Here is a 12,147-nt window from a genome sequence, read left to right on the forward strand (position 1 = left end):
CTCATACCGATTTCAGTAAAGCGTTGAGGACGCTATGGCTTTCAAAAGGTCTAGTGGGGTAGTACCCTAGCCCTTCTTTGTGTTTATTTTAAGTTTGACTATTTATTTTAATTTTTATTCATTTTAGGAATCATCTTTTGATCCGTAGTTGCATCTGTTATCTTTTGGTGTGTTCACATTCATCTTTGTTATATGACGGTTTTGTTTATGTATGTCGTAGTAATCATTGTGAAACCCTTCCCTTGAAAAGAATATTGAAAAGAATATTGAATATTGAATTAAAGAATATTGAAAAGAATATTGAAAAGAATATAAGTGTATTCTAGAAACTGTTGTTTTAGTATAATTATTTAACTTACCACTTATGGAGACTTAAATGGTTTTTACCTTGCACCACTCATTACTTTGTGCTCATTTTCTCTCCTTCACCAATTAAATATCGCTTTTTAACTAACATGTATAAGTTATGGGAGCGGACGTTTTACAACGAAAAATACCCCCCCACCAGAAAATACCCCCGCGGGAAATGATCCCCATGAAATACCCCTCCCCCTCCCGCGCTGGATGGTCCCCAATCACGTTTTGCTTAAGAAAAAGGACTAGAACTCTCAATTTATAATCTAATGAGCACCCTCCGAAGTGTCTGCGAACATAAGGTAAAGGTGTGGATGAGAAGGGGGCAGTATCCCTCCTATACAGAATAAATTCTGCTCATTTGGGGGTTTAATGTTACTCTCTAGTCTACTTTCATAATAACAGCGTGGACCGGAAATATTCCCAGAAATCATAAGGGAATAAACATCAGTTTCACATTTCTAATGAATTTTGAAAGTTTTGGACCCCCCCCCCAAATAAAAAATACCCTCGCCCCAAACAAAAGTCCTGGTTACGGTTCTAGAGATTATACATCAGATCCTATCTTCACTCTGCCCTCTTCTCTCCTTTAGAACTAATTTTGCTTTTGTTTGAAGGCTCAAAGAGAGCTGGGATGACATGGCATAATACAAGAAGAAAGGTTACGGATGCGTGTTTTTTTTCCCAAGGGGTTTTCGTATCGCAGCAGCAATTTGATAGGAAACCAAAAGTTTTAGTGCTCTTTTCGAGTGACCAAAGCGATTGGAGGGAAACTAGCCCCCCTCTGATGATCCCTTTTACCCCAAAGTTGTCCAAGCAAATACTGAGATTAGCCATTTTATTCAATATATTTGAATATTCCAATAACTACACCTTTGCTAATTACATGAGCATTTTTGCAATTTTGAGACAGCTATTTTGTTCAGCATAGTTGAAATGCTTAATAGCTATGCCTCTAGGGACAAAATAGTCCCCCCAATTCCCGAGAAAAGGGATGTAAGTTACAAATTTGCCCATTTTGTACATTTAGTATGTGTTATTGGGAAGTATACAGACATCCTTTTTAGAGACGGGGTTCTGCTTGGGGCTATTTTGCACGACGAGAATTTTCCGTGGAGAGGTATTTTTTTCGGGGGGGGGGGTGGACTTTCCTGGGGTAATTTTACACTGAGGTAATTCGCCAAAATTCCTATGGGAAATTCTTTTTGTTGCCTTTCTCGACTCAATTTTACATATGGGAATATTCTGAGAGAATTTTCAGAGGGGTTGGAATTGTCAGGAGGATTTTTCCTTAGGGAGGGGCGGTATTTTCAGTGGGAGTAATTTTCAATCAGGGAATTCTGCGGAAGATACTCTTCATGGTGGAATTTTCCAGGGTTGCATATTTCTACTAGGGGTGGGGGGATTTCTGTGAAAAAATTTCTATGGAGGAGAATTTCTGGCATGATTTGAGACATGACTAGAAATTACAGTTTTGTTTTTTTTTTTAAATGAAAGTATGCTTAAGACAATTCTCCGAGCGGAATCGTCTGCAAGAAGTTTTCCGAGAGCACTTTCAGCGAGGATGGAATTGTCCAGGGGGACTTTTCTTTGGGAGAGATATTTTGCGTGGGGAACTATGCCTAGAGGAATTTTCCGTGAAGGGAAGGAATTTCCCATGGAGGAGGAGCGGAATTTTCCGGCATTATTTGAAAACGATCAGAAATAAAATAAAGATACAGGTTTTTTTGCAACTGAAATTAAGGAGTAATACTAGAATTTAAAACGAACAGATATTAGTCAATACATGAAGGGGGTGTCCCCTCCTCAGTACGTTGCTCTCTACTCTATAGTTCGACTTTTTGTCCCAATTCTTCAAGAACAGATCCTCAAACACAACGGCCATTTAATTTGAATAAAAAGCTTCTTTTTTTTAAGTTCTAAGAAACTTTAGCGAAAAGAGCGAGATATGAGGAGGTGACAACCCTCTCATAAACGGAATAATTTCTCTGCACTTTAAGTTTTATTGTTACTCCTTACTTTCAGCTGAAAAACCTTGTTTATTTTTTAAAATTCAATTTGGTTCCGACGCGACCTCAAATGAATGAAGAAAAGTATTTTTAAACCGTCATTAATATGCGATTTGACACATACATTCACCAAAAGTTACTGTTTCTTGAGATTCTTCTTATTTTCAAGATGTAGCAGGGTACTTCCAAAGCTGTTTATGACTTATGATCATCTGACAATTTGCTAGCTGTCTCAAACAACTGATGATTCACCATGGGAGCTAATGCTTTTCCATGAACTGAATCTCCTCCGATAAAATCAATTTTTTTCAGGTTAATGGGCTTGATGTTTCTGAAGCAAGTCAAGAAAAAGCTTTGCAGATCTTTCAAGATGCAACTGAACCAATTTTAATTGAAGTTTATCGTAGACCAAATGCAAAATGGGTTTCAAGTAGCAGACCCGGTACGTCTCAGACTTTTACAGGTAGGTTTTTTTTCCCTTCTATCATGGTTTTCTTTTGAATTCCTTCCAAGTTTGGATTATTTAGGTCCAGTCGAGATGTAATGGTATATTGTTCCTTAAACTATATAATTCTGACCTTGAATTAGCCCCGTATCCAGATAAAAGGACAACTTTGACAATAGTTGAAATCCAACCAGGGGTGTTTATTCATGAAAATGTAGAGGAGGAGGGACAAAAGGCAATTTTAAAATTATAAGCAGGCCAATTCATCTTTTCCTTCGTTTTTTTTTCAAAAAAATACCAAAACAAAGACTTTTTAAGTCGTTTTACCTAAAACCGTTTTTTTAATCTAGAGGAAATTTGGGGGGAACTCGATCCCAATTAATGCCCTTGCATTAAAAAATGATCAAAAGATAGTCTTTTACCAGTTGCAATTGCCAGAATCTGATCATCGAGGCGTCAGGAGATCCCTGTTTTTTTTGGCTTCAGCTTTCTTCAAGCATCTATACTTAAATCACACAAACATTTAAAAAAGTAGAACCCAACAACCCTTAGGAGAGCGTTTCTAGGAAGGCTAGAAGAGTATTTCAGATACAAGAATTTTTTGTGATCTCTTGCATACTCCTTAGGTTATGGCTAGTCCTCAGAGCTGTAAAAGAAAAAAAAATTGACATCCATTAAGACTAAACATTGAAGATGGTTGTTTGCTGTATAAAACAATGCAACTAAATGTCACCATCAAGTTACTTCTGTAACTTTTCCTCCTTATTCCAGCAACTTTTTCTCCTTATGCTGTGCTGAATCATTTCACCCGTATGGTCTAGAATTAGTAATTCAGAATTTCAATTTTCCTTATTTGCTTCGTAGCTATTAAAAACATATGTCATAAATATTTTTTGTCGCGCCAATCTTGTCCCATGCTATAAGCCAATAATGGGTTTTTACTCCTTGTATGGTCCGTAATATTCGCTCTCCGTCTAGGCCTTATTAAACACTAAGGTTTTGACCCATACTTCATTAAACTTCAGAAGAAAAAATTATTGGAATCTTATTCAATTTTAACGCACCCTGAAAAGGCGTAAGATTTCTTTGATCCTGAACTATATCCCTCAAAGCTAATTTCCTAGTTAGGCTACGCCCATTCTTGTCGAATAATTTATATAAATAGGTGAATCATAAAAATTTTCCTGCTGCTTCAGTAATTCGCTCTCGAATCATCAAAGGAAGGTTTGATGTAGTTCAATAATTTTTTTTTTCTTTTCTTGAAGATCCCTCTACAATAACACAACAAATACAAAAAAAAAAAAAACGGAAACCGGACCTCCCAAAAACAGTATGTTCTCTTTTGGAGCAGAAAATTTTATGGCTAGCATGAACAAAAAATATTAATAATCTCTCAATACTCTTTCGGCGACCTTGATAAGTTTTAGTTTACAATTATAATTTTCTGAGAGACTAAAACTCATTTTCTGTAAAATGGTAGTCATCAAAACTCTACAGATACTGGAAAAGTCAGTTTGTTTGGGCTAGTTTTGTAGACAAATTTTCCGTAATCGGCCAACCAATAATCCTTCTCTCGTTTTAAGTTTCACCTTTGCTCTTTGCTTCCATAAGAAAAACAACGTTTTTTTTTAATTAATTCAAACGAGAATAATAAACCACGTGTGACCAGCCGTTTTTTGTTTTATGTTTTCACGGAGCTTTTATATTTCAATTTCTGAATCTGCGGTGCTATATTTATTCATCAATTCGAGTTTTGTGTCCATAGTTGGAGGTGATGCAAACATTTGATAAAACACAAAAAGGTGGAACGGTATTTTGCTTAATGAAGTTTTATCGTGGATTTCTGCGACAGGTTGTAAAACCTAGGATGGTGAAAACGTTTGGAACAAAGTTTTTTGGTAAAAGATGCGAATCTTCGGCGAGACATCTGATTAATAAAAAAACCGTGACTCTGGCCGAAAGAGGTGCCAGTAGAGGCCCATATCAACTGTGGCAATAATGGAGGTACCGAAAACGAGAGCCTGTTATCACTAATGGTTTGGTCAATTAAAGAACAACTCTAAATCGACTTCATGGCCAAAATTACGGTATTCATAAGAAAGGACTAAAACAAAAAACTTATGGAATACACTCAATAATAAAAAATCAGGTCAAGTACATTATAAGAATTAGAAACACAAGATACATTAAAAGGTGTGGGATATATCAACAGTATAATTTCAACATTAAAACTTCCATCTTATCTTTTTTTTTCTAAACGTAAGTATTCTATTTGTAGCTTTAGAGCAGTCGTTGGCACTTGATCTGTAATAATCCATGAAAACACAAAGAATAAAGACATAGATGAAAAATTTAAAGATAAAAAACTGAAGTTTCCGGGTCTTTATGTAAAAAAAAAAATCAGTTATATAAGTTTCGATTCCCCTCAAGAAATTAAATTTTGAATAAGAATATCTAAAAGAAAAATTGGTGACCTTGTTACTGCAGGACTCTGAGCAATGCACTTTTATTCAATGGCTTGGTTAACCAATCGACTATTAATCTGTGTTATGGCAGATTTTAGGTTAATAGTAAGCATACTTCTCAAATTTCTGGAGGAAATTGTCACGAAAACGGATAATTTAAAATAGTATTCCTTGCCACCGCCATGTTAAATTTTGTGTTCCCTGCGGATCAATAATTTTGGATTTTTTTTTTTTTTTTATTGTATTTTGATGATGTAGCTGAAGATCTACATCCTGTCAAAGATGAAGATGAATCTATAATGTAAAATTTCAGAAATAAACGTAGGTTGAGCCCTCAAGGGTGGAGGAAGGTCAAAGAGTTTTTTTTTAGAGAAGTATTAGGGCAAAAACACAAAAAAAAGGTACTTAGACGACTATTTACCTCTTATTCTATAGAATAATTTTAGACTAATCTCGGGTAAGGTACCTTTTCCCTTTACTTCACTTTTTACCTATAGCAAATTGAACCGGAAAAGTGGGAAAAATAAACCACTGTAGAGTGCTGCTGTGTGCAAACTGCTCACAGTATTCTGTTTGATTTTCAATGCCAAAATCAGCTTTTCTGATCCACTGATTTGAAGTTTTTCAGTTTTATCCTAGGAAATATCGTCAATCCATATAAACAGTAACAAACTAACTCCTTTGACACCAAACTACAAATACGGTTTTAAAGTGTTAGTTAATCCAGTTTACCTGTAAACGGGTAAGATGGATCCTTTTGCAGAGCTGTTCCTAGGGACGGTGGTGCCCGGGGAAAAATAATTAGAGTGACTTTACCGACTCGATATAAGCAAAAATCTCGAACAAATTTGATCGAAGTATGCAACCCCCTTAGCGCGACCCCCGGCCATGACGGCAGGTGCAGCTGCCCGGTTGCCCCTCGTCCCTTGAACGGTTCTGCTTCTAAGGTTCAATTAGTAGCCTCACCAAAGAAGTAAAATAAGAATAACTTTAGAAGAATTAATCGGTTTACCGTTGACATAATTTTTTAGAAAAAATCTGTGATTATTGAAGATGGACTAGAGCTCCTAATAAGACAAAAAAGGAAGACAAAAAATTACGCTTGTAATAATGCAACCGCGAGCCGATTCAACCTGCTTCTTATTGACTTAACAGATGAAGCGATTAATGACCCATGAACCCAGTCTTTTGACTGTGAACGTGGGTGATTGTATTTTAATTGGAAAACGAAACAGTGGTTATGCGATCTACCATCTCTTAGTTTCTGCATCCCTGTAACGACTAACTTTTTCAAGACAAAATTTATGCGCATAAATGAATGTGTAATGTTCAAAAAAAGATATAGATACATTGGTAAATACTGTCCATCAAAAATCAAAATACATTAGGCGCAAATTCTAAATTCAATCATATAACAATTATCGTTGTTAGGTCAGATAAAAAAAATCTTAGTACATATTGTGTTTTGAACAGTGACAGTTGCGTCAGTTCATGGAAAGCTAGGGGGGTTGTATTTTTCAAAACTAGGGGGCTATTTTGTGATTTTTTTTTCTATTTTTATTCTACTGAAAATATCTTTATTGTGTATTTCATTGTAAAAGGGACTTTCCAATTAGATACCCAAGAAAGATGTTTTTCCAAATTTAGGGGGAGAGATAAAAAATCTAGGAGAAAAGTGCACCCCCTTTATTGTTGTCTCCTGAACAGGGGAACTTTGGGAAGGGGAAATATCGCTGTTTTTTTTAGAGACTAGAAAGTACTCCATAAGGATTGCCTTACCCAAAAAGGAAGGGCTACCCTTAGCATTTCTAGAGAATTAATTAGAAAATGAAAAAGTAGATTGGAATATATTTGTATGTAGGATAATATGGTATAATAAATTAGTAAATGATATAAACTTATGCTGTTACATATGCCGGGGAATTTATACTATTTCAAAGTTTTAATGTTCTGTGTATTTCCACAAAACTCATTTAATCCATTTATTTGCACAAGTTTAACTTAGATTCCTTTTTTTTGACGTTCGGGGCTATCCAAAAAATGGCGGAAGCTGAACTTCTCTCTATCCCCTGTTCTTTACAGTAAAGTAAAATTTTCTCTAGCCGTTGTTATCAATGTTTTGAACAAGGACTCATTTGCGTGTCTTTGATATACACAAGGAAACAGAATTTCAAACGTGTGAATTATGCAGCCAGCTCGCACACTCTGCATCCAAAAGTTCTATTTTTTTTTATCGCAGTGCTTTCTATAACATCTTAAAATTACATTTTTCCGTTAAAAAATACCAATGACGTAAAATTTATTTTTGTAACGGATTTTGTTATTTTGTAACGGAAAATTTCCGTTACAAAATACCAAAACTTGCAAAATATTGCAAGTTTTAGTCCAAATAGATACCTTTTAACGAAGGGAGGTCAAGGGATATTTTTCTCCACCCTCAATATGGATTCAAAGGGCTTTAATAAAATTTTTGAAAATCTGGCCCTAATACTGCCCTTTTGAGGCTTTATCACCTTCGCCCTTCCCAGTTTTCCATAAGAAATGTACTGACATGTCATCTAATACTTGTTGGGACTGTATTTACTGCTTTATAATCGTACGGAAAATCTAAGAAATTACTGGAATAATGGGTACTCCAGAATAATTGCGTACTCCTACGCAAGTACGAGGTTTGATTTTTTTTCAGAAAGGTCAACTATTTATGGTTGACAGTGGTCAAGTACGGTTCTGAATCGGTGAACTATTTAAAAAGCGAAGGAATATTTGCTAGGTGTTTTCCAGAGAAACGACTACTGATTGTTTTGGATACCGGACTGACTGACTATATCTCAAACAGTGTAGTGGGGCCGATAAGCATAGGAATTGTGCACTTCTGACAAGAAGCACCAAGATTGGTGGAAATATAGATTAAAGCACGGGGAATCTGACGGTGACAAGAAGCACGTCGAGCGGGTGCCCTAAACCACCTTTACGTGTGCCCAAAGCTCTAAAAAAATAGGCAAGCTTACCAGCCTCTCTGCAGAAGCATCAAGACCTCTGAATATATATTTTGAGATATGATGATTCCAACGCTGGCTATATAAAAAGTAAAGGGTCACTCTGAAGCGCGCAATGGAGCACTAAAAAAGCGCGAAAAGTGCAAGATAGGAGTGCCTATCCCATGTAATGCAATACTAAAACAGACAAAAACATAGTTTTGGGCACTAGAAGTCAAAAGCTAAGAAGCAGCAGCTCGAGTCTGCGCGTCAAAGCGCAAATTTGCGCGTGCAAGAGCGCAAAACTGATGGAAAGTTTGAAGGAATTCCAAGTGGTAATGTAGTACAAAGTATGGGGAATCCAATAAGCACAGGTAAAAAGTCAAGCGATCGCTTTATAGCACCTTTGCAATCCCATACAAGTGCGCTAAGAGCGCAAAAAATCATCTGCATGTTATAGAAAATTCAGATTTGGTAGAAACACGATTTGAAATACCAAGAGTCGAGTGGTGTTGAAAAGTAAGCGAATCTTTGAGCCAGAATCTGGTCCTAGCATATCTTAATGCCCGCTTCAAGCGCGAAAATAGATAAATTTACAAAAAAGATTAGTTTCTTAAAACAAGCGATAATTGGAAATGATATCGAACACACAATGCGAAGCGCGATTTAGAGTGAGCAGCAGAGCCCACAAGCCTTAATGACACGAAGAGAATGAAGGACTTTGAATACACATAGAGACCTACATGGCACTTTTTCGGAGATGCGCAGCCAAAACAGCCAATTAGCAATTAGCAAGTGATAAATGATTTGTGAATATTGACCAAAGTGACACCTAATCAAGCTGGTGATTACAGAAGGCACTGATAAACCAAGTGATACGAACGCATATGACCCATTGGTCGAACGCGAAACCCCAAACAACGACAACCTTTTTTGTTTGCTACTTTAGCTAACCTGTCTGGATTGTCATTCTTGTTGGAAAAATGAAATTCAAAATAAGGCAATAATTACCACATAATATGTTACAGCGCTGAGATGTTTGAGCAACCGAAATTCTAAGTTAGGCTTAAGCCTTAAAAGAGACATTAAAATATATAAACATTCATTACACATGGCAGGACCCGTGGCAAGTACATAATTCGGTGCACTCAAGTGAACTGCTCTTGCAGTTGCAGCACCCAGAGCATTGTTTTTGAACTGCATCGTATAAGCTCTCGGCAGGCGACAGTAGCTCGAGGAAGAGTTGACCATCAGGGAGCCCAAAGCCCATTGCTAGTCTTTTCTCATCCGTAATCGTTGGGCTTCTTTTCGGGAATAATAGCAAGAAGAGAACTTGACCATACCTGGGCTTGAATGTAAGCGCGCCGAATGTGCTGGTTTAGAGCATCCTGGGTTGGCGGAAGTCTGTCCATGGATGTTCCTTTTTTTGTGAATAGATATTTCATCAACTTGTTTACCGACTCTTTCCCACTGGATCCGTCATATACAAGCACAATGAACTTTTTAATGTGTACAAAGTGGTTTTCAGTGAGCTCTTGAAGAGGAGAAAACAGGCGGTTGAAGACCGGTGTTATGGCACTGTGCGCTTCCCATGCTTTCCAGCACTCTCCTTTGCAATGCCACAGGAATGTGGAAACAGTGTCGCAACCACTTAGAGCATGGATAAAAGTAGTGACTGCGCCTTTTCTTCGCCAAGTGCAGTTGCTATGTCGTGAACAGAAATTTAGCAGAAACTCTTCCCTTGGCCGTAGGCTAGGTACAGTTGATCAACTCCAACAAGAAAGTACTTTGCAATGAGCAGAACTACTAAATCTTAATCAACCGTTTGGACAGGGATGAATTTCATGTTGCGGCGCGCTTGATGAAGGCAGTGTAGGACTATCCTGCTATGGGTTTCTATGTGGTTTCTAGGGCGAAATTCATCCAAGTCAGTCGAATAGTGCTTCATGCAATTTTACCAGACGTCAAGGCAACGGCAACATAATGATTGGTAACAATGTCGCATATGTTTTTTGTCATGAAATCGAACAGGCTCTCCTTGTTGTCTGAACACTGAAGGAAACTAGCCCAGTTTTTTTGGAATTGGTGTTCTTTCTTCAACCTTTGTCCGATACATAGCCCTGACGTACTTTTCTCATGTGGAATGTTTCAATCTGTCGGACTTAAAAACGTCATAGACTACGTCAACCCGCTGTGTTTCACTTGTGAACTGCTTACGAAGGTATTGGTTGATTTCTTCTGTAACACATTCGCCAAAGGTCTTGCTTTATGGCTTTATAAGGTAGACTAGGATAGCACCATCATAAGCCTTGGAATTGGTGTGAGGCTTCGCGGTCACAACTTCAGAAGAATAAGCTGTGAGCAGAGTTACAACATCAGACTTCGTGCCGGATCTCAGTTTACCCTGATCAGAGATTGAAGGAGGGAAAGGCTGGTTCTCGTGTTTGAAAAACTCTTCCAAGTTAGCACCTCTGGTGTTGCAGCCGATGTAGAGTTTGACAAATAGGGCCGAATCTGATTTGGCCATTTGAAGGATTGATTTCGGCTTTGGTATCCATCATGGAATAGGAGTTTAAAATAATGGCATCATGTTTTGGCGTATCGGCGAATCAATAGGCCTCGTACGTTTTACAAAACACTCTTCCATAAAAGTATCATACTGAGATTGGCCAGCAATTTCCATTCTGCAGTAAATGCAAATGGCACGAGAATGGGGTACTCTCCTGGAGTCGATGCAAACGACTTTATGATTTTTTTTGTATGGGTGATTTCAACTTTGATGTGCTTACATTGAATGGAGCGAATTTTGATTTTTTTAATTTGATGGTTACTCAAGATCTTTTCCCTATAGTAAATATTCCAACACGTGTTACGAGTCATTCAGCCGCTCTCATTGATAATATTTTTTTGGTTCTAAGTATCTGGACCGTAGTTATGCCGATGTGGTTCTACATCCTTGTTCGGACCATTTCCCAATTTTTGGAGTGGTACCTTGTGGCCGAATAAAAAGAAATGAAATAAAAAAAGTAAAGACTGAGTCGCTGAAAAGGGTGAATTTACAGAGGTTTGGCGAAGAATTGAGTACCATTGATTTTAGAGAGATTATGGATATGAAAGATGACGCTTCTGGTGCATTTGATCGTATGATGGGGGTCGTACAGCCAGTTTATGATAAGACTTGTCCAGTGAAATTCTTGAAACCACGTAAGCGTGAACCCAGGAAGCCCTGGATAACTATTGAAATTCTTAAAGTGTCAGATTTAAGGAATCAAGCGTATGTAGAACATTTGAATAGTGAATGTGCCAAGAAACTGGAAGAATTCAAAATAATACGCAACAAAGTAAACTCGATGAGAAGAAAAGCTAAAAAAGAATACTTTGCCAACCAATTGAGTTTAAATAATGATAATACTAAAGGAATTTGCAAAGTTATTAATGACCTATTGGGAAAGAAGAAAGAAGCTCCACCTAATTCGCTACTGATTCAAGGAGAACTTGTTAATGATGAAATAAGTATCACGACTAAATTTGCTGAGTTTTTTTTTTTCAAGTGTTGAGCAAAATTTACAGGCGCAAGGGTTAGTGAACTTTAATAACGATTTAATAAAAGATGAATTTTTGGATGATAGAGGAATTGGAAATGAAATTGAATTTCAGTCTTGTACTGGAGATAAAATTCTGAAGGTTTTGAAAACAATCAAATCGATTTCAGCAGGGACAGATGACATTAATATGAAAACTTTTAAGTCAGTAGTGTGTTATTTAATGCCTTGTCTAGTTCATATAATCAATCTTTCCCTCCAAACTTGTATATTCCCTGATGCGCTTAAAAGGGCAAAAGTAATCCCCCTTCACAAATGTGGCTCTAAGCTAGAAATTGAAATATATACCCATATCAA

The 12,147-nt window shown here is 37.1% G+C and overlaps 1 protein-coding gene across 1 annotated transcript in view; it reads left to right on the forward strand.

Annotated features, from left to right (window-relative positions):
• Positions 1 to 12,147, forward strand: part of LOC136028548 (uncharacterized) — a gene marked incomplete in the record, with an annotated part of 245,638 nt that overhangs the window by 28,690 nt on the left and 204,801 nt on the right. Inside the window, 1 exon segment of the mRNA XM_065706396.1 lies at positions 2,676 to 2,826. Within this exon segment, the coding sequence (XP_065562468.1) occupies positions 2,676 to 2,826 (151 nt within the window).

Source organism: Artemia franciscana, chromosome 1 (genome assembly GCF_032884065.1).
Source record: "Artemia franciscana chromosome 1, ASM3288406v1, whole genome shotgun sequence".
NCBI lineage: Eukaryota > Metazoa > Arthropoda > Branchiopoda > Anostraca > Artemiidae > Artemia > Artemia franciscana.